At 40.3% G+C, this 22437-nt stretch overlaps 1 protein-coding gene and 1 pseudogene across 1 annotated transcript; both read left to right on the top strand.

The window, feature by feature from the left end:
• The first annotated feature begins 408 nt into the window (after positions 1 to 408).
• On the top strand, positions 409 to 16349 carry LOC115958627 ((+)-neomenthol dehydrogenase-like). Its single transcript, XM_031077055.1, has 5 exons — positions 409 to 428; positions 512 to 758; positions 13889 to 13945; positions 14640 to 14828; positions 15956 to 16349. The coding sequence occupies exons 1-5, from the start codon at positions 409 to 411 to the stop codon at positions 16334 to 16336; spliced, it is 894 nt and encodes a 297-aa protein (XP_030932915.1). The 3' UTR covers positions 16337 to 16349.
• Positions 16350 to 18210: 1861 nt separating this feature from the next.
• On the top strand, positions 18211 to 20398 carry LOC115957009 (annotated as a pseudogene).
• Positions 20399 to 22437: the final 2039 nt, after the last annotated feature.

The following is a 22437-nucleotide window of genomic DNA, read 5'->3' as shown; positions in this document are numbered from 1 at the left end:
TAAAATTTAATTAGATGGACGAAATTTATTCTTGTTATGTATTGGGTTGTGGAGTTGGGCATTTCAAGGGATACACAAATGGAGTTTGACGTTCAACACTAATGAGATAGAGACAAAACCGACTAAAGTAGCTGGCTAGTAGTTTTGTGGTCCAAACCCAAGCATGAAACCACACTCTCACTTACAGGTGGACCCCACACAGCGCATGAGACTACTTTATAAATAAAATGTAAAGATTAAAAACCAATATGCCTTGTCATTGTATATTTAAAACAAAATGATATATCCAATTAAAAAAGTCAACCCAACCCCGTGAACATCTCTCACAGAAAACAAACTGAAATTCCTTCTATTTAAGCATTTAGCACAGCTTTCACTATTGCAAAAGTGTCCCAAGTTTTATCATCAATGGCAGAAGCAACAAAGAAGTACCTTGATTCTTCTTTCATGGTGTTTTCGCAATTGTGCCATGACACACTGGTTTATTTATACTTTCTTTTTCTTTTCTCAGGTATACAGTTGTTACAGGGGCCAATAAGGGGATTGGTTTCGAAATATGCAGGAAGTTGGCCTCAAATGGGATCGTGGTGGTGCTAACTGCTAGAGATGAGAAAAAAGGCCTTGAAGCTGTTGAAAAGCTAAGAGAGTTTGGGCTATCTGACCACGTTGTATTTCATCAGCTTGATGTGGCTGACCCTGCTAGTATAGCTTCCTTTGCAGATTTCATTAAAACCATATATGGGAAACTTGATATATTGGTACGTTTGAAACTGTTACTGGTGGTTTAACTAGCCATTTGAATTACTATTTTTAAACCGCAATTCTTTTTTTTTTTCTTTTTCTTTTTAATGTTGGATTATATGTTTTCTATGATCTTAATATGCTTGTCAAGTTTTAAGTTAATCGGATGCTGTTTACTATTTAATACATAAAGTCATCTTTTATGCATAACTAGCTACGAACCCATGCATTGATCGTGATAATTATTTTTATAGTGGTTTTATTAAAAAAAAATTACAATTTAAACTAATCTAATAATGAGTAATGTATTTTGTAATTATATTTTTATTTATTATAGGAAAAATCATAAATGTAATATAAGAACAATCCAAAACACTAAAAAAACATAAAATAAAAAAAAACTTAACAATGATTAATTGAACCAATATTAGGATAAAATTTTGTTTTTGATAATCTATTAAGGTTATTTTCTTTGTAGAAATTATAATTTTGGCTGCCCAAAATATATTATCAAATAAAAAATTATTAACAAAATCTAAGAATTAAATTTCTATACATGCATTGTTATAAAATAATAATAATAAAAATTGCAAAAGTTAAAATTTGTCACCTATCCAATTATTTTCATTTGGCTAACCTTTGCTTTTCTTTAAATAAATGACATTATAAAGTACTTCTAATACAACTATTAAAAATACTTTGTCCACCACAAATGATTAGAAAATAAACAAAAATTAGTAAAGTCTCATAATTTAACATCTAAATTGAGCACTATAAAAAATCATGCTATGTAACAGAATAAATACTAAATTATCCAAATCATGCTATGTAATATAATAATATTATATTTTTATATGCTATTTTTAATTCTTTAGAACGCAATAGGATAACTTTTAACAATCAAAGAGAATAAAAAAAATAAAAAATAATTATTAAAAAAAAACAATTTAAAAAACAAAACTAAATCGCATTAACCTAAAATAGAGTTTTAAAGAATATAAAAAATTATCAACCTAAAGTAGAAAAATTTAGAGAGAGAGCGGGTGGGGGGGGGGGGGGAAGAGAGATAGGGGACCTTTTTTTTTGTGAGGGAAAATTATGCATAGAATAGAATAGATAGTGACAAATTTATAGTAAGAGAGTGTGAATAAGAAGAGACAAAAATAAAGGAAGATAAAGAGAAAAATGAAGAATGATATTAATATAAAGGGTAGTGGGGAGATGAAAAGGTAAGGGAAAGAAAAAGATTGAAGTAGTGGGAAGATGAAATAGTAAGAGAGAGAGAAAGGTTGGAAGAAGTGTAAATATTAAAAAAATATGTGGGGCCAAAGAATTCGACAACCCCGGCCCACTTTATACCAAGCCCAAGGCCCATGCCGAGGAGGGAAAAATGCCCGAGGACGTACAAAGAAAGCCCAAATGGCCTAGAGATGTTGCCGAGGATGATCCTGTCCTCGGCACCCTAGACCCTAGAAGGAAAGAACGGCACACTCTCAAAAGCAGCTTCCCAGAACGCCCCTAGAAGAAAGGACGAGTACAGTAGGACACACGCAAAGGTATGGTGTAGGAGCAATTTAAGGAGAAGCTGTCACCTCTACATTAAATGCACCCAACTAACGTTCTGGCCGCATTAATGAGGAAAAAACCCCTAAACGGTGCGGCCTTGGTTGCCGCAAATCACAGAAGTTTGGGAAGGTGGCTGATGGGATGAGCACTCGAGTAATGACCTGCACGATTAACAGGTGGAGGGTCAAGATCGATTGGAAAGAAGTATATAATGTGAGAGACCCTCCAAGAATGGGGGATCACAGAAAAAGAGCAGGAGGAGAGAAAAAGGAGAAAACTATGGCAGTCTACATGGTCTTGAAAACTGCTGTAACCTAGTACTGAAAGTAGAAGAAGAAGAATACTAAGTTCCTCGAACGAAACGCCTGAGGACAAAATTCCATACTTTAACCCATTTCCTTATTGCTCAGCCCACACCTAACCGTGTCTAGTGATTGTGGTTCAAACTAAAACCTAGTTCTTAAACTCATTCTCTAAAAATTCATTATATTAGGCCAGTTGGGCTTGAGACCTTTCATCCAATAGAAGGAGCGCTCAAATCCACTCCCTACAATTGGCACCGTCTGTGGGAAGAACTTGTGTGATAGTAAGGACAACGATCCGGCATAGTAGGATCAGGCCCTCATCAAGCAGGCTCCCATCAACTCGAACCAGCCAAATCCCAACAACAGGGTAACTTCCCTAACCCCGAGCATGATCAAAATGAAGAGAATGGAAGGTTTCGAGAGGGAAGCGTAAACACCACTCAAACCAGCAAAAGCCACTCTCACGCAGGCAGCCACGTGCTTCAGAGATGAAATAACAACCGGGCCCCGCAACCAGAAGAAGTTAGGAGCCATATGTCTCAGAAACAGAACGATAAGCGGTCCATGCAACGAGAAATAGACGATCTGAAGAGAAAGTTGCACTATGCACAGCAAAGGCAATCTCGTTCTAAGCTTGACATGCCCTCCGACAATGAAAGTGACAATGACTATAGACGAAGATCGAGGACTCCCCCAAATGAGACCTTCTCCCATGAAGAAGAGCACTACCGAAAGTGTAGGCATAGGAGCCCATCTCCTAGGGACTTGGGAAACGATGCCATGAACAGGGCATTAGATCAACTCTCCAAGTTGCCTTTTACGCATCACATAGAAAGGGCCATACTTCCTCGACGGTTCCAGTAGCCAATCTTCGCCATTTATAACGGTAAAACAGACCCTATGGAGCATGTGAGCCAGTTCAACCAAAGGATGGTTGTCCATTCTAGGAACGAGGCTCTAATGTGCAAGGTTTTCCCGTCCAGCTTGGGACCAATGGCGATAAGGTGGTTTAATGGTCTAAAGAAGAACTCCATAGATTCGTATAAGCAGCTGACCCAAGCTTTTGGCTCCCACTTCGTTACAAACCGCAGAGCCCCTCGACCTTTGAGCACTTTGTTGTCGCTATCCATGCATGACGAAGAAACCTTAAAGGCCTACTCGGACAGATATTGGGAGACGTAAAATGAAATGGAAGACAATTTTGACGACATCGCCATCATCACTTTCAAAAATAGTCTCCCAGCCAATCACGGCTTGAGGAAGTCTCTGACTGGCAAATCCGCCACCAATATGCGCCAACTGATGGATTGGATTGACAAGTATAAGCGAGTGGAGTAAGACCAGTTACAGGGAAGAGGAAAAGAGAAGGTTATCCCTTAAGAGAGAAGGGATTTTAGGTCGGACCGGTATAACAACAACCGCCTAAGGAGGGACTTCGTAGGGCAACCCAGAACAACCAACGCACAGACTGTCAATGCCGTATTCCGAGAACCAGTACATCGGGTGTTGAAAAAATCAAGAACGAGGCATACTTTAGGTGGCCAAACAAGATGGCGGGAGAACCCTCGAGGCGTGATCAGAACTTTTATTGCCAGTACCACCAAGACCATGGGCATACCACGGAGAACTGCAAGAACCTCTGGAACCACCTAGACCAGCTAGTCCAGAAAGGAAAGCTGAAGCACCTTTTGCATCATTCCAGTGGTCATCAAGGCCATCAAGAAGCCAGGAGGGATCCTGCCTTGAGGCCACCCGCAGGAACGATCAACGTAATCGTGGCCATGCTAGGGAGAACAGGCACGCGCCCCACACGAGTGTTGTCAGTGGCTCAACTGCCTCCTGAGGAGTCCCAACCAAGGCCGAAGAAGACCAGAATGAACTTTCGCCTCATTTTGAGTTTTTCAAAGGAAGACAAGATCGGGACCATCTAGCCCCACAACGATGCGCTGCTAATCACCCTCAGAATCGGGGACTACGATGTGAAAAGAGTGATGAAGGATGGCAGCAGCATGGCCGAGGTTATGTACCCCGACCTCTACAAGGGACTGGGGTTAAAACCAAAAGATTTGATGCCCTACAACTCCCCTCTGATAAGTTTCAACAGGAAGCTTGTCATCCAAATGGGCATGATTAGGCTGCCTATTCAGACCGGCCCAAAGATAGTGGAGATAAACTTCATCGTGGTGGACACCTACTCCCCCTATACGGCCATCGTCAGTAGGCCCTGGCTCCACACCTTAGGAGTTGTTGCTTCCTCGTTGCACCAGAAGGTGAAATTCCCATCAGAGGACTAAGTTTTTGAAATCCATGGTTGCCAACCCACGACGAGGCAGTGCATAGTAGCGGCCGTCTTACATCAGCTCGATGCGAAGTCCTCGACCTCTACTGAGAAGAATTTATAACAATCAAAGGCCCTGATTTCGCCCCCTGACACAACTGCCGATGAGGTGAAATACGAAGATCTAGAAGAGGTGGTTATTGGCAACGACCCAGAGAAATTATTTCGAGTAGGGACTCAGCTACCTCCTCAAGAAAAGAAGGAGCTAATTGAGTTCCTTACAAGAAATATTGACGTATTTGCATGGGATGCCTGCGATGCCCCCGGGATTGACCCAACCTTCATCTGCCATCACCTCAATGTCAACCCAGTCATCACCTCCAAGAAGCAACCACCCTGTCGCCCCTCAAAAGAGCATGCCGACACGATTAGAGACAAAATGGCAAAGCTTAAGCGTGCTGGGGCTATCAAAAAAGTCTTTTACCCCGAATGGCTGGCCAACACTGTGGTGGTCAAGAAGAAAAGTGGGAAATGGCGAGTTTGCATGGACTTCACAGACCTAAATAAGGCGTGCCCTAAGGACCTGTTCCCAATGCCTCGGATAGACCAGCTAGTGGATACGACAGCAGGCCATCCTCGGATGAGCTTCTTAGATGCCTTTCAAGGCTATCATCAAATACCACTAGCGTTGAAGGATTAGGAGAAAACAGCCTTCGTGACACCAACTGGGAATTACCACTACAAGGTAATGCCGTTTGGTTTAAAGAATGCGGGATCCACTTATCAAAGGATGATGACAAGAATGTTCGAACCACAGTTGGGCAAGAGCATCGAAATCTATGTCGATGACATGGTGGTGAAGAGTAAAGTGGTGTCCGAGCATTTTAAGGACCTCGGTAGTACCTTTGGCGTCTTGAGGAAGCATAAGCTGCGCCTAAATGCTTCCAAGTGCATATTTGGCATGGGATCAGGCAAGTTTTTGGGCTACATGGTTACTCATAGGGGAATCGAGGTTAACCCCGACCAAATCAAGGCTATAAACGACCTGAAACCACCACAAAATGCAAAAGAGGTCCAAAAGCTTATTGGGATGATCGCAGCCCTCAATCGATTCATTTCCAGGTTGGCGAATAGATGTAGACCATTCTATCTCTTGATCAACAAGTGGAAGGGGTTTGAGTGGTTCAAGGACTATGTTGTAGCCTTCCAGCAACTCAAGGAGTACCTATCTTGGCCACCTATCATGTCCAGCCTCAAAGCCGATGAAGTTCTGTACGCGTATATCATTGTGGCCCCACATGCTATGAGCTTGGTGCTAATACGGGATGACGATGGCATCCAAAAGCCAGTCTATTACATGAGTAAGTCGCTACATGAAGCTGAGGTCAGATACCTACCCCTGGAGAAGGCCATACTAGCTGTGGTCCATGCTACGCGAAAACTTCTCCATTATTTCCAAGCCCACATAGTGGTTGTTCTAACCCAATTACCCTTGAAGTCTGTACTTCGAACCACCGATTATACTGAAAAGATCGCTATATGGAGCACAATTTTGGGAGCTTTTGACATCAAATACATGCCTCGGACCTCTATAAAGGGTCAGGTCCTAGCTGACTTAATAGCCGAATTTACTGAACCACTAGTAGAAATAGTGGCAAAGGAGCAAAACATGGATGGAAAATTGGTTGGAGTAATCTCTAAACCAGGACCCCCATATTGGAAGGTGTACATTGATGGCGCAGCAAATCAAAGGGGATCCGGAGTGGGGCTAGTCCTAATATCTCCCAAGAAAACCATCATAAAGAAGTCCCTAAGACTGGGGTTCTCGGCCACAAACAATGAGGCTGAGTATGAAGCCCTACTACAAGGAATTGCCATGGTACAGAAAATGAGAGGAAAAGCAGTGGAGATGTTCTCGGACTCGAGACTGGTAGTGGGCTAGGTAAAAGGAGAATTAGAGGTCAGAGATGCAAGGATGCAAGAGTACTTAAGCCGGGTCAAACGCTTACAGACTGGCTTCGACTTTTTCAGCTTGTCGCACGTCCCCAGAAGTGGAAACACTCATGCAAATTCGCTGGCCATGCTTGCCACCTCCTCGGCAGGGGATCTGCCTCGAATTATTCTTGTCGAGCACCTAGACAGAGCGAATGAAGTAACCAGAGGCATGGTCCATGTTCATGAGGTCAGAGTGGGCCCTAGCTGGATGGACCCTATGGTGAGGTTCCTCAAAGATGACATCTTGCCCGAGGAAAAGTCGAAGGCGAAGAAAATATGAAGAAAAGCTCCTCAACTCTGGTTGTCCGAGGACCAAATATTGTACAAATGCTCATATTCCGGGCCATACTTACTGTGTGTCCACCCTGAGGCATCAGAACTACTGCTTGAAGAGCTGCACGAAGGGATCTACGGGAGTCACACAGGAGGAAGATCTCTGTCGCACCGAGCCATTACCCAGGGATATTGGTGGCCAGGGATGTAGAAGGAAGCCCTGGAGTATGTTAAAAAGTGTGACCAGTGCCAAAGGTTCGCCTTGAATATTCATCAACCAGGCGAGGCCCTCAACCCTCTATCTAGCCCACGGCCGTTCGCGCAGTGGGGCTTGGATATTGTAGGACCTTTCCCAAAGGCTGTAGGAAATAAGAGATATCTACTGGTTGGCATAGATTACTTCACCAAATGGGTCGAAACTGAGCCTCTGGCGAACATCAGGGACGTGGATGCTAAGAAATTCATTTGGAGAAACATTGTTACATGATTCGGGGTCCCTCGCACCCTCATTTCAGACAATGGACTCCAGTTTGACACCAAGGCCTTCAGAAGATACTGCTACGAGTTGGGGATCACTAACAAGTACTCCACTCCAGTCTATCCTCAAGGAAACGGGCAAGCCGAGGCTGTCAACAACGTCATAGTTAACGGGTTAAAGAAGAGACTGGATGACGCCAAGGGAAGATAGGTGGAAGAGCTGCCACACGTCCTATGGACCTATCGGACTACACCACGACGGTTAACAGGAAAGACACCTTTTACCATGACCTATGGGGCCGAGGCTGTTATCCCTCTAGAGGAAAACTTCCCAACACTGAGGACAAGCTCATTCACCTCGGACAGTAACGACGAACTACTGGGGAAGAACCTAGATCTGATCGACGAACGAAGAGAAAAGGCAATGGTCCAGTTGGCCTATTATCATCAGAAGCTCAAACAGGAATATGATGCCAACATGAAGCTTAAACCGCTAGCACCAGGGAACTTAGTGCTGAGAAAAGTTGTGGGTGCTACCAAAAACGCATCATGGGGAAAGCTTGGACCCAACTAGGAAGGGTCATACCGAATTACTTCAATTGCAGGAATAGGAGCATATTACCTAGAAGACTTAGATGAAAAAGTTGTACCTCGTCCATGGAATGTAAATAACCTGAGAATGTATTATTATTAATAAAAGCATTTATCTAGTTCAAATTTTAAGTCCATCCTGATTACCGTCTAAGTGCTAGACAAAACCAAGGTCTTGCATGGTCCTCGGACTCAAACTTATGGGGAAACTAGTTACTCCAAAAACTTAAGTACTAGACAGAACCAAGGTCTTACATGGTCCTCGGACTCAAACCCATGGGGAAACTAGTCACTCCAAAAGCCTAAGTGCTAGACAGAACCAAGATCTTGCATGGTCCTCGGACTCAAACTCATGGGGAAACTAGCTACTTCAAGATTTGTAAAAGCTGCGGATATGACCTAAGTGCACGCTCGGCACCTCGGATTATACATTCAGCCCCCTAGAAATATGGGTAGATGCAAACTAAGTGTCTCCTTGACGTCGCTAAGTTAGAATTTAGGGATTTAATTTCAAATATATTATGTGCACAACCATTCATACCCATTAGGATAACTAATTCACAAGCCACAAGATTCGCAGTAATACTAATATCGGTGATGGCAATAAACGCATAATTCAGAAGAAAAAGGAAGAAAAGAATTTCATACATATAGTTGAAAAAAAACTTAATTACAAACCATTCCAAGGTCCTTAAAACAAAAGAGAACTAACTAAAAACTAAACTGAAATCAATACAAAAGCTGGCCGGGACCCCTACTTCTTCAACTTTATTTTGGCCCCTTCCTTGGGGAGCTGGGCAGGATTGGTCTCAGGACCCTGGAGACATCCCCTTCCTTGGAAAGCTGGGCAAGATTGGCCTCAGGACCCTGAGTGACATCAGCCGGGGAAATGGTTTAAAGGGGCTAAACCAAGAGAGGTGGCTCCTCAGCGTGAGAGACCTTAGCGCTGACTATAGATCCAGCAGCCTCCTAGGGCGCTTCAGGATTCGAACTACCACATGTTTCTGTCACCCCAGGAAGCTCGTCCCCCTCGGCTGGCTCGTTAGTGGTGGACACAACTAGGGCAGCCTCCTCTAGAGCACTCACCGTCTCGGAGTTGGTGAAGGCGGTCTCACGGATGGCCGGAGGATAGTACACCTTCTCCGCCTTCCACAGATTGGATGAAGCCTCCACCCCAACTTGCTTGAGGGCTTCATTCCATACCTGGGAGCAGTAGAGCCTGCATACTCCAAGGACTTGAGCCTTGAGGATTGCCTAGGTATCAGCTACCCCCATGTCATAGGCCTCCTCCTCGGCTTTCTCCTTGGAGGTCTCGGCCTCTGTCCTGGCAAATTCAGCCTCCGTCTTTGCCCTTAGAGCTTTGTCCCTAGCCCATTCCGCAACGTTTTTGGCTTCCTCCGCCTCAACCAGCTTCTTCTTAAGATCAACAATTTGCTCCTTAGCAATCTTCAGCTAATCTTCAGTTTCAAGTAGGTGTTTTGTCTGGTTTTCGGCCTACTTTTGCACGCCGGCGAGGCCTGATTCGACGCTGTCCCTGGCCCTGGTCATCTCCTTCAGATCCTCCCTGGTCTTAGAGAGGTCAACCTCGAAGTTCTTAAGGGTCCGAGCAGCGTCCACGCGCTTGTTATGTTCAAGCTCCAAAGACTTGCTCTACTCCTTAGCCTCATCCTCCAACCTATAAATGGCCTGGATGGCCTGCCAATTGGAACACACATACTATGAATGGGAAATTAAGGAGCAAAATTCGACGGAGTCACAAGTATCAAAAGTCTTACCATGGCCAAATACCTCTTCATGCTGAGGAAGACCTCCTGCCTCCTCGTATTCTTCAACTCGTCCATGTCAGTAGGGAGAAGCAGGGTCCTCTCCAATGCGTCGGCCACATAAGCGCCTTCGCCGCCTTGGAAGCCCCTCAGGGAGGCATTTTCCATCAATGGCTCCCCGTGGAGCATTAGGGCAGGGAGCTAAGCCTCGGGCACGAATTGAGCATCAACCTCTTTGTCCTAACCTTGATGCCCAATCTTTAGTTGCTTTTGAGCTCGCGGGGCTTCACCCTCTTCTTGAGATCTGTGAGACTTCCCCTCATCCATTGGCTCCTTACCCTTGGAACTCCTCTTCCTCTTTGGGTCGGTAGGCTCAAGTCGAGGAGGTAAAGTCAATTCAGCAGGAGCAGGAAGTTTGGATCAAGGAGAGGGTGGCTATGATCGGGAAGGAGAAGACCTAGTCCGAACAGGCTAAGGCTGTAAGGGAGGGGGAGGAAGAGGAAGGTTGGATTGTGACTTCCCTGGCGCATCCTTCCCCGGCTGGCCCTCAATCAAGTCGAATAGGCTTGCCTGGGGCTTCCTCTTAAAACCCATGTCCACCTTAGAAGATGTCCCCGCTAACAAGAGATCCGCCTTGGACAAGTCGGGGTCACCCAAGTCACCAGAAGGATCCTCGGACGGACTAGCTTGGTCGAACATACTGAATCCTTCTTCGGGCAAACCCAAATCACTCTCGACCTCCGCTGCTTGGTGGGCCGAAGAAGAGCCGACCAACGGGATGCCCTTTAGAACAGGGGATCCTTCAGGGATCAAAAATTGATGTTCTACCACAGTGATTTTCTGAAGCCGAGGATCGTTAAAACTGATCACGTGCTTCAGGGCTGCGAATGACCTCTGGATAGGATCGTACCCCAAGATCTTGTGAGCAGTTCTGACTTGGTTGTCCACCTCGTTTACAAAAACCGCCGCCCTGAGAATAGTCTCCAAATCTTCCCTGTTGGTCAGATAAAAGTGCTGCTAAAAGGCGTGTGGATCTACAAAAAGAAGACATGTTCATATTAGTAACTGAACCATGCAAATCATGATGGCAAAAAAGATCATCCCTTTCCTTCTCTCAATTCCCCACCTGGCTCCCCTTCCACCATTGGGCAAGGAAGGCCATCATTCCACTCCCCAGACACAACGAGAAAGTCCTTGTTTAACCCTTTGCTGGACTCAGGGAGGCACTGAATAAGCCGAACCTTATCGTCCATCGTCTTCATATAGTAGGATTTGCCCTTCAGGAGTTGGAGGTTGTAGCACCAGTTTACATCGTAGTGGGTTAATCGTAGCCCCATTTTCTCGTTTAAGGCATCCATACAACCCAGGATCCTAAACACATTAATAGCGCACTGGGTGGGAGCTAACCGAAAGTGCCTAAGGTAATCCCTCATTACCGGCTCCATGGGGATTCTCAAACCCCATTCTATGAAGGCAAGCAAGGGAATCGCCACCTTACCCGCGTTTCTCCTAAAGTGTCATTCCCCTTCCTCACAGTGCCTCAAACCTACATTAGAGGGTATCCTATAATCAGCGATGAATTTTTCCATCGCCTCTTCAATCTCAACCAACTTTTTTAATTTACCCATCTCTAGAAGCCACTAAAGAGACTCAGGGGATGACGAAAGAAAGAGAGGAACAAGAGAAAGATAAACTTAGAAGAGAGAAAACGCGAGTTGGAGAGAGAAGAAAACTTACAGAAATGAGGAAAAGGTCCTCGGAAAGGCTTTTTATGCTGGAAAGAGACTTGAGTTTGGCTGGAAGTTTGATTAAACTCAGGGTACGTGTGCAAGAAGAAGTCTTAAGTGCAAAGGTAAAGAGACAAGTCCATTCAAATGGGTATTTATACCTCCCATTAAAAATAACTGTGCGGGTTTTCTCACCCATAAAAGTGAGGAAATCTCCACCGTTAGATTATCATCGCACCGTTGAACGTGGGGAGCACAAAGCCGCTAGCATTTAATGAAGGCACGCCTCGTATACCAAGGAGTCAGGAATGTGCCTCAAGCAAGCGAAGAGGCTCTGGCATTGATGGAGGACAAGACTTGACAAGCCATGACAAAGGTCCAATGTCACCAAAACCCTCCTCTCTGCCCGAGAAGCCAGACAGCAGGATTTTGAGGGGCTATTGTGGGGCCAATGAATTCGACAACCCCGGCCCACTTTATACCAGGCCCAGGGCTGTGCTGAGGAGGGAAAAATGCCTGAGGACGTACAAAGAAAGCCCAAATGGCCTAGAGATGTTGCCGAGGATGATCCTGTCCTCAGCACCTCAGACCCCAGAAGGAAAGAATGGCACTACCCCCAGAAGAAAGGACGAGTACAGTAGGACACACGCGGAGGTATGGTGTAGGAGCAATTTAAGGAGAAGCTGTCACCTCCATATTGAATGCACCCAACTAATGTTCTAGCCGCATTAATGAGGAAAGAACCCCTGAACAGTGTGGCCTTGGCTGCCGCAACTCACAGAGGGTTTGGGAAGGTGGTTGATGGGACGAGCACTCGAGTAATGACCTGCACGATCAACAGGTGGAGGGTCAAGATCGACTGGAAAAAAGTATATAATGTGAGAGACCCTCCAAGAATGGGGGATTGCGGAAAAAGAGCAGGAGGAGAGAAAAAGGAGAAAACTGTGGCAGTCTGCATGGTCTTGAAAACCGTTGTAACCTAGTACTGAAAGTAGAAAAAGAAGAATACTAAGTTCCTCGGACGAAACGCCCAAGGACAAAATTTCATACTTTAACCCATTTCCTTATTGCTCAGCCCGCACCTAACCGTGTCTAGTGATTGTGGTTCAGACTAAGACCTAATTCTTAAACCTATTCTCTAAAAATTCATTGTATTGGCCCAATTAGGCTTGAGACCTTTCGTCCAATAGAAGGAGCGCTCAAATCCACTTCCTACAAAATAAATATTAAAAACAATTATAAGAAAATTGAAAAAAAAAAAAAAAAAAAAAAAAAAAAAAAAAAAAAAAAAACCTAAAGCTTGAAAGACTTCAACGTTTTTTTTTTTTTTTTTAAGCTGAAAGGGCTCACACAAAACTTTAAAACTGAATTGAAAAAGTTTTGAGTTGGGCTTGATTGTGGAACTAAATAAATAAGAGGTGGGCTGGATTAATTATACAAATTTATTATAGAGTGACAGTAGAAGTAAATAAATAAATAGTGGGCTACATTTATAGGGCTGAAAATTGTAAAAACCATTTTAAAATTGTAGGAAAAATTATATTTTAAAAAAGAAAAGAAAAAAAAGAATGACGTAACAGCTGATGTAGCGTAACATGAGAGCAACAGCATTAAACGGTACGCTTCAGCTTTTAGTAATATATAAATTTTAAAATACAAAAAACATGAAGTTTAATATTTGATAGATGATATAGTCATTGACCTTTAATCATTTTGAAATTTTGCAAGCATGAAGAGAATAAGAAAAAAAATGTAATCCAATAGCTATCTCTATATATGTTGTGTTGTGTGACATTGCCTAGTACTTGAATCAACTCTTTGAATATGAATGACAGAAAAGATGAAAGAGTTGTAGAAGGTATTGCAAACTTTAATATGATGAAGTGTAGACTGTAGAGACTAAACAACAAACACAACCTAGCTTTAAATTGCATAAAAATCTTTACATCAAATCCATCAATGAATTTTCAACTAGAACTAAAGCTTTGTTGTAATTGCTCTTGTTATAATCCCATCTTATATACAAATTTTAAAATTTAATGTGATTGGTCAATTGTCAATATAATAGAGACTCTCGATAATACTTGCTTCGGGTCATCTTGTTCATGATCCTGTTTTTGGTTTAATTTACAAAATAAAATAAATGATGACAAATCTTAAAATTCTATGCAGGTCAACAACGCCGGGATCGCTGGATCTATAGTAGATAAAGACGTTTTAGCCGCTTCCGTTCTTGGTATGGTAAGTTCTGAAAGTATGATATTTTTTCATTGCCAAAAAATAAGAAAAAGGGTGAGTGGACTCGGATGTAACTTTGATAAAGAGTGACTTGACTGTAACATCAGGATTAGACATTATCTTTTTATCATTTTCAGTGATCATTGTAGTTAATTCCTAACAAAGTAAGAAGGAATCCTAAGCCAAACCATTATTATTCAGCCAAAGCCCTCTTGCAGGTTGAAAGTAAATAATCTATTAGGTTGCGGCCCCGCGGGGTTCGAGACTGAAATCAGTCTCTCCAATGGAGGGTTATCTACCAATCACCTCTCCTAGACTCCACCAAAAGGGATTTTGTGCACTAGGAATGACCTTTTTTATGATATTAGTCATGTTCTAGAAAGAAAACCCATATAGGACCACACTAGCATCAATTAACTTTGACTAAAACGGCTTTAGTCAAAGCTAACGTATTGTGTCTAGTTGCTGATTAGCTATTTAGGATTCCTTGTTGCGCTCCCTATGAAATCTTGCAATGTTTGGCCACAAAATTATGGAAAATTTTACCATAAGAATAGTGTGTTTGGGTCTTCAAACTGGGGTTGGGAAGCTAACTAAGTATTCTTGTTAAGCAAACTGTCTCTGCCTATCATTTTCTTTGTACAATTGGCTTGGAAGAGAATGAAGTTGCTTCTTATTGATGCAGGATGAGGAAAGTGCCAATGTAGTTGTAGATTGGAGTAGAATAGCGACCGACACTTACGAGTTAGCTGAAGAGTGCCTGAAAACAAACTACTATGGCGCCAAAGGAATGATTGAAGCACTTCTTCCAATCCTTCAATTGTCCAATTCACCAAGAATTGTTAATGTTTCCTCTTCCTTTGGGCACTTAAAGGTATGAAACTGCAGATAAAATTTCTGAAACCCATATTAGAACTTAGAATTAAGTTTTATACAAGTTTTTTATTTGGTTTTGAAATTCATTACAAGCAAATGTCATGGAATGAGCCAAAACTAAATCCCAATCAAAAGTAGATGGTTCAAGTTATAACTGGCTTAAAATGGCTAATTAATCATTTTCATGGTTTTTTTTAAGGAAATTACTATCTTTCTTTCTTAACAAATTGATGGGATTATATGAAGCAATCCTATCTCATTTACTTGATTTGTCTGGATTGAGGAGAAAGGGAGTAGAGTAGAATAGAGTGGAATTGGCCCAAAATTATGCTATGTTTGGAAATTTGGAGTTAGAGGAGAGTAGAAGGGAGGAGAGTAAAGGGGAATAGTTATTCTCCACTTTATTTGGGTGTTTTTAAAATTAAGTAAAGGGGAGGAAAATAATTAGTCTTTTCATAATTTGTAATTTTGTTAATATGGTAAGGGTAAATTTGGTAATTTATTTGGTCAGGCGAAAAATCATTATTTACATTGGGAGGACTGCTGATGTGATCCTCCCTAACCAATGAGATGTTGTCATCTATGCAAATGTATGTGTGAGCTTCCTAATCAGCACAATGAATAAAAAATAAAAATTACCACATGATGTCACATTTGGATAAATAACATCATTTTATTGGTTCGGAGGTCAGGGTGGACCATGTCAGCAGTCCTTTTAGTGGACCTAATAATTTCTCCTACTCTCCTTCCAAATCTCTGAAATTTAGAGAATTAAAAATGAGGGATTTGAAGTAATTAAAACCCCTCCAAATCCCTCCCCCTCCTCCTTTAAAAAAACATCCAGATAAGATAATTTAACTTACTCTCCCTCTTTCTACTCTACTCCCCTCTACTCTCCTTTCATCCAAACAAGCTATCTATTAATTAGATTATTTTCAGCCAACTCTACTCTACTTCCCTTTACTCCCCCTCCCTCCTTCCTCAATCCAAACGGGCCCTAAGAGATGCAGAGTCTCTTTCTTCTTTTGCTTTTTTATTTTTTATTTTTTAAAATTAAACTTTGATTCATTTTCCCAATAATCAAATTAAAGTGACTTTTCTTCTTTTCTTCTTCTGCTGTTTCAGGAAATACCAAGTGAATGGGCTAAAGAAGTGTTAGGTAATGTTGAAAGCCTAACGGAAGAAAGAGTTGATGAGGTATTGAATGAATATTTGAAAGATTTTAAGGAGGGTTCCTTGGAAACCAAAGGCTGGCCTAGATATATGTCTGCCTACATAATTTCAAAAGCAGCTATGAATGCCTACACAAGGATTGTGGCCAAAAAGTTCCCATCTTTCCAAGTCAATTGCCTCTGCCCTGGCTATGTCAAGACAGATATAAACCACAACACTGGCTACTTGACAATCGATGAAGGTGCTGAAAGAGTTGTAAAGTTAGCGCTCCTACCCAACGATGGTCCTTCTGGCCTCTTCTTTTCTCGGAATGAAGTGACAACTTTTGATTGAGATTATTCATTTCTACCGCTTCTCAAATATATAAATACTAATAATTCTGTACTTTTCTTGGAATTGTTTACTTTTTATATTTTGAATCTCAATTTGATAGGCTATTTGAAAGCCAATGTCTAACGTTGATGTCATAAAATGTATGCAAAGAATACATTTTTTCACATTGGGTATGTAATGTCAATTATATGCTTTTTGTAATGAAACTTTTAAGAATCTTTTGTTCGTTGGTGTGGATGAGTGTGTTTCACCTTTCAATCACTTTTGCTCTTTGTTGCTTGTTCCAAATTGGTTAGAAGTGAGTTTGCTTACATGTTTATATCGTTTTTAGTTTCTTGAAATATTGGGCTTAGGGCTTATACATATGACTCATGAGCGGCTTGTCATGATGCATGTGTAAGATCCAACAAGTTTTGTTTTTGGCCTTAATTTTTCTCTCTTTTTCAGCTTGTTAGTGTTCATTGAATGTTTGGATTAGCGAGTTGGGCATTTAATGTGCATAGTTACTGTTGGACTTTGTCCCATTAGGAACCCACTAGTCTATTTTTTCATTAGCTAATATAACACACTTTTAGACCTCTTTTAGGCCGTTGAACATTTAGGGTCGGTTTGGGATCTGCTTATTTTACTGACATTGAAATTTTTTTACTGAAACTGAAAACTTTTTACTGAAAATACTGTAGATAAATGTAAAAAATAGATAAAATAGTACAGTAGGACCCATGAATAGTATCAAAAAGTGCAATGAGACTTATGAATAGTAATAAAAATAAATTGGCAAAAAAAAAATATTTGCTAAACAAACATTTAATGTACTTAATGATCGTTAGGCTTTAGCTCGTTGAAAACCCACTTGTCCATTTTTTCCTTGTCTAGTATAATACTCTTTCAAGGATCAAATCTTCTAGAGTTCCTGAGATATACTTTACCACATAAAGTTCTCTTCATCTTGACCATTCATTTTGAATTAAATGGTTGGTATTATGTCATATCATTAATTCATTAATGAAATCATTAAAATAATAGTGTCACATTAGCAATTAAAAACTACATCTCTTTTATTATATTTTAATTTAGTATTTTAAATATATTATCTTCGTATAATTTCGGAAGATATTATAAAACCATCCAATTAAGCATTTAATATATTTAGTATATAGCTGTTTTCAATTTTTAGCTTTATTTCAAGCAAAATAACAAGTTAACAAAGGAGATGTGATGAAAAAAAAAATGTGCTTAGCCAACTTTATGACAGGTTCGTCGCCATCTATTTTGATTAATGTTGAAAGTCGAACTTTTAAACCTCACCTATGCTGCTGTGCACCAATCAGTCAGACAATATCAACTATAAAAATGTTGTCAAAATTTGTGTTCTATACTTACTCAAAGAAAAGTGTTACATTCATAACATTTTTACAATACTTTCATAACAAATCATAAGTAGTTAGTTGTTATTAGTTCTAATTTAAACCTACTACTTGAATTATATTTTTACCCCATCAATAACAACTAGTAATAACCTACCGCTTAGAATTTTTTGTGAAAATGTCGTGAATATGGAATTCCTCTTACCAAAAACAAAAGCCAAAGTAAAATTTTGCACCAATCACTCAGATAATATCAACTATAAAAAATAAATAAATAAAAAAAAAAAGTTTGGTCAAATTTTATTTCCTAGGCTTACCGAAAGCAAAAATAAAAGTTACTTGTTGCTAACCAAGTCATTATTTTTTATTTTTTGATGGGAACCCAGTCATTAGTATGGGGCAGAATTCAACCCACACGTGAACATGTCTCACAGCTGAATTTCTTCTTATTTAAGCAGTTTAGCACTGCTTTCTCTTGTTACAAAACTGTCCCAAGTTTTATCATCAATGGCAGAAGCAACAAAAAAGTTCTTTGCTTCTTCTTTCATGGTGTTTTCGCAACAGTGCTGTGACACGGCAATTTATTTATACTTTTTCTTTTTATTTGTTTTAATTTTGGACTATCTTTTCTTTTTTTTCTTTTTTTCAGGTATGCAGTTGTTACAGGGGCCAGTAAGGGGATTGGTTTTGGAATATGCAGGAAATTGGCCTCAAATACGATCATGGTGGTGGTAACTGCAAGAGATAAGAAAAAAGGTATTACGAACTACTAAACCAACCCGTTGGATTCAATTATATTCAAATTAGGGGACGCATAACTTGCTTGTAGCCGTAGGTCACAATTACTCGATTACAATACATTTTTTTTAAATTATCGGTACCATTGTTAATGTAATTTCTAACAAAGTAAGAAAAAATCATTGCACTAAAATGGGGGATGCTTAAATATCTATCTTTCTTCAGCCAAAGGCCATTGGAAGTTGAAAGTGGATATTCTAGTGAAATTGCCTAGAAAAGATGTACAAATAACTAAAGAAAGAAAACTCTTGGGGACTTTCAATGCCATACCTTTCTCTATATCTGATTTTCTTACTAGAATTCCTTGGAATCATCCTAACATCCAAGGAGTAAGTTGCTTCAAGGACCATTTTAGTTTAATCTAATTATTTGGTTCCAAAGGCTCTTAACCAAATTAGATGCAGTTGTTTAGCTTCACAGCTTTACCGCCTCTGATAAGATCTTGCTATATTTAGCCATTAATTGGTGTACTATTTAAAAATATGACATACGTGTATCATTCTGCAGATAAAATTTTGTTAGAAGGATTTTATTCTTGTTAATGGGGGTTGTGGAGTTTGGCATTACGAGGAAAATAGGCAATCGATAGGAGGGTCCTATCTAGTATAGGCTTTGAATTTGGGGTATGGCGTGTTAACTTCCACAAGGACAAAGTCTTTTCTTATCAATGAAAGGAGTAGAAGTTGATTGGAGTGCGATGCTGACTCAAACGTATGAGTTAGCTGAAGAATGTCTACAAACAAACTACTATGGCGCCAAAAGAATGGTTGAAGCATTTATCTCATTCACCAACGATTGTCAATGTTTCATCCTTCATGGGGAAGCTAAAGGTATCAGAAAGCATCATTTGCGTATTTAATTCACCCTGATGAAAAGCTCAATCAAGTCTTGTAGAAGTTATAAATTTGGTTTGAATACAGCTATGCTGAATTGAAAGCAGATGATTCTGCTTGAGATTGGCTTAAATCGAGTCTTAGACACACATGACTAAATTTGATGCCACTGAAAATTTGGCCAACTTTAGTCTCTCCGATGATTCTGTCCATAACTGGATAACTAACATAGACTCATTGTTTCACCTTGGTCTACTCCAACGGGAAGAGTGATATTTCGAATACCAATGATCAACACTTTCGATTAGGGGTGGTCCTATTATTAATTGCATAAAAAAAAAAATGTTATTATTGATTTATGTTGTTGCTAATGTTGATAAAATACTATTGTTAATGTAGTGGATACTGGATACAATGGGATGAAAGCTACGCATAACTAGGTATAATCTGTTTCTATACTAATATGAGTATTCCCTTGGAAAATTGAGAAAAACGTTTTCCTTCCGTTTTTTCTTATTTAACTGACTGTTTTTCTTTCAAAAAGTAATTGGTGTTCTTTCAAAATGATATTCATGGAATCATATGAAACACTCCCTATAGATATGGAGTTTTTGTTTTGACATTAAATTGTGAATAATTCTCCCATTAAAAATTAAAAATTAATTTATCTTCCAATGTTTTTCCAGGAGATACCAAATGAATGGGCTAAAGGAGTGTTAATTGATGCTGAAAGCCTTATAGAAGAAAGATTGGATGAGGAATTAAGTGAGTTTCTAAAAGATTTTTAGGAGGGTTCCTTGGAAGCAAAAGGTTGGCCTGCTTATGCATCTGCTTATATAGTCTCCAAAGCAGTTTTGAATGCCTACACAAGGATTCTAGCCAAAAAGTACCCATCTTTCTGCATAAATTGCGTTTGCCCTGGCTATGTCAAGACAGACATAAACTACAACTATGGTATCTTAGCGGTCGAAGAAGGTACTGAAAGAATTCTAAGGCTAGCACTGGTTCCAAGTGGAGGTCCTTCTGGCCTCTTCTTCTCTAATAATGAAGTGACACCATTTTAATTGTAGACAATCTGTTTCTATAGACTATCAAAATACATGGCCCTCTAATGGCTATACACTCCCCTTGCCCCTTGGGCTTATGTTCTCTGTCTATGATTTGTGATGTAATAATGAGGCTATTCCTCTGTTAAGTCTCTAATCAATACGGGTTCTTTCTAGAAGAATCTATCTGTTTCTAGTGCTTCTTGGAAGCCAATGTTAGTTCTTGGTGATGATATGTTTCAAGAGAAATGTTACTGGTTTGCAAGGGATTGTCACAACAAACATTTGAGGGACCTTCCTCAATTACACCAGCTAAAAATAAAAAAAATAAAATAAAAGGAGATAGTCATTGCAATGGTCAAACTTAATTATCCAGTCTCTCACATTATCATACACGAAAATCTGAAATACTCTCTCTCTCTACCAAAAATCAAAATTGGAAATTAATTATTTGTTTTCCTTCATCATGCCATGCATCGCCTTGCCAAAGTTAAATTAAAACTTATATTAAAAACATAAATAAATTATCATAAAGAGCCGATCCAGACACAAACCCAATTAACAAACAAACAGTTCCCTTAGTTAGTAAGACACCAAAGCAAAGAAATTGTCCAATAAAATCATAGGTTTCTTGTGGTGCTAAATAAGTAGAATCGATCATTTTAAATTGAGAGACTAAGCTCATACACCATGTCAAGGTAAATTGATCAAATACATACTTAGATTTTTTTTTTTTTTTTTTTTTTTGAGAGGAAAATACTTATTTAGATTGATCACTATTGATACCCGTTTTTGACAAGGGCCCAACAGCAAAAAAAGCCCAATATCAAAAGAAAATGAAGAAGGAAAAGATTGAGAAACAAGATAAAAGCAAATGGGCCATCAGAGCCCAAAGAAAGAAGTAAAAGCCCAACGGGCCAACAAGTCCATGGGTGTAGTAAGAGGTAGAAGCAAGGCAAATGGGCTATGAGAGCCCAAAGAAAGAGGTTAAAGCCCAATGGGCCAGCATGGCAAGAAGTGACAACCAGCTGGCCCAGGGGCATAACGAGAGGTAAAAGTAAAGCAAATGAGCCATGAAAGCCTAAGAAAAGTGGTAAAAGCCTAATGGGCTAACGTGACAGAAAATGATAGCAAACAGGTCCATAAGCACATAAGAGGTAAAAGTAAAGTAAATGGGATATGAGAGTCCAAAGGAAAAAGTAAAGTCCAATAAGCTAGCAAGTCCAGGAACACATCAAGTGGTGGAAAAAAGTGAAAAATGTGCAAGCCAATATGTTATGGAGGCTCGAGGAAATAAGAAAAAAGAAGAGCAAAAGCCCAACAAATTGGTTTGGCAAGAACTTATGCCAAGTAAACACACAAGCTCGGGAAGGGATGAAAAGAAATAAGGAAAACACAAAAGCGCATGCCCTCTTCCATAGGGGATAAATACAAGTAGAAGAAACACGTAGTAGAATGAAACAAGGCAAGGCTAGTCTACTACGACAGAAACAACATGGGAACGAAAGAAAACAAAAACAGAGGATAATGGAGCAAGCACACAATGGCTAGAGCACCACCAATTTGTATCCAACCAACACAAAAGAGGTGGACCCACGGTTAAGGGGTTCAAAGGGTGCTTTGGTGGTAGGCAGAAAATGATCTATCTTTAGTTTCCAGCCAAGGCTTCTTTTAGGAATATGCTCTACTAGGGTGGTATCTTACCCAAAAGATGTGGTAAACGACTAGGACCACCTGATGCATGCCATAGAGGTAAGTGATGACGAGTGGTGGAGTGAGAATGTACTAAGCAATGGTAGTGGTCGGGCAACGAATGGATTGTTGACAATCCTGAAGGGATGCCTACAACAAACTAAAAATAGTTGGTGAAGCTTTAGGGGTAAAAGGGAAAAATCTCATGGAATCAATTCACTATAAAAAGAGAAAGTAGCCAAAGATGAGAGGAGGAGCAACCCACGGCAAGACAGCAGTAAAAGGCTGAAAGAGAAAGGACTGAGAAAAAAAAAAAAGTGGTAAAAGAAGAGAGAAAACACAGAAGAAAAAAGGCATGCATCAAT

The sequence above is a fragment of the Quercus lobata genome, chromosome 8, assembly GCF_001633185.2.
Source record: "Quercus lobata isolate SW786 chromosome 8, ValleyOak3.0 Primary Assembly, whole genome shotgun sequence".
NCBI lineage: Eukaryota > Viridiplantae > Streptophyta > Magnoliopsida > Fagales > Fagaceae > Quercus > Quercus lobata.
This window is presented reverse-complemented; position numbering and strand designations above follow the sequence as displayed.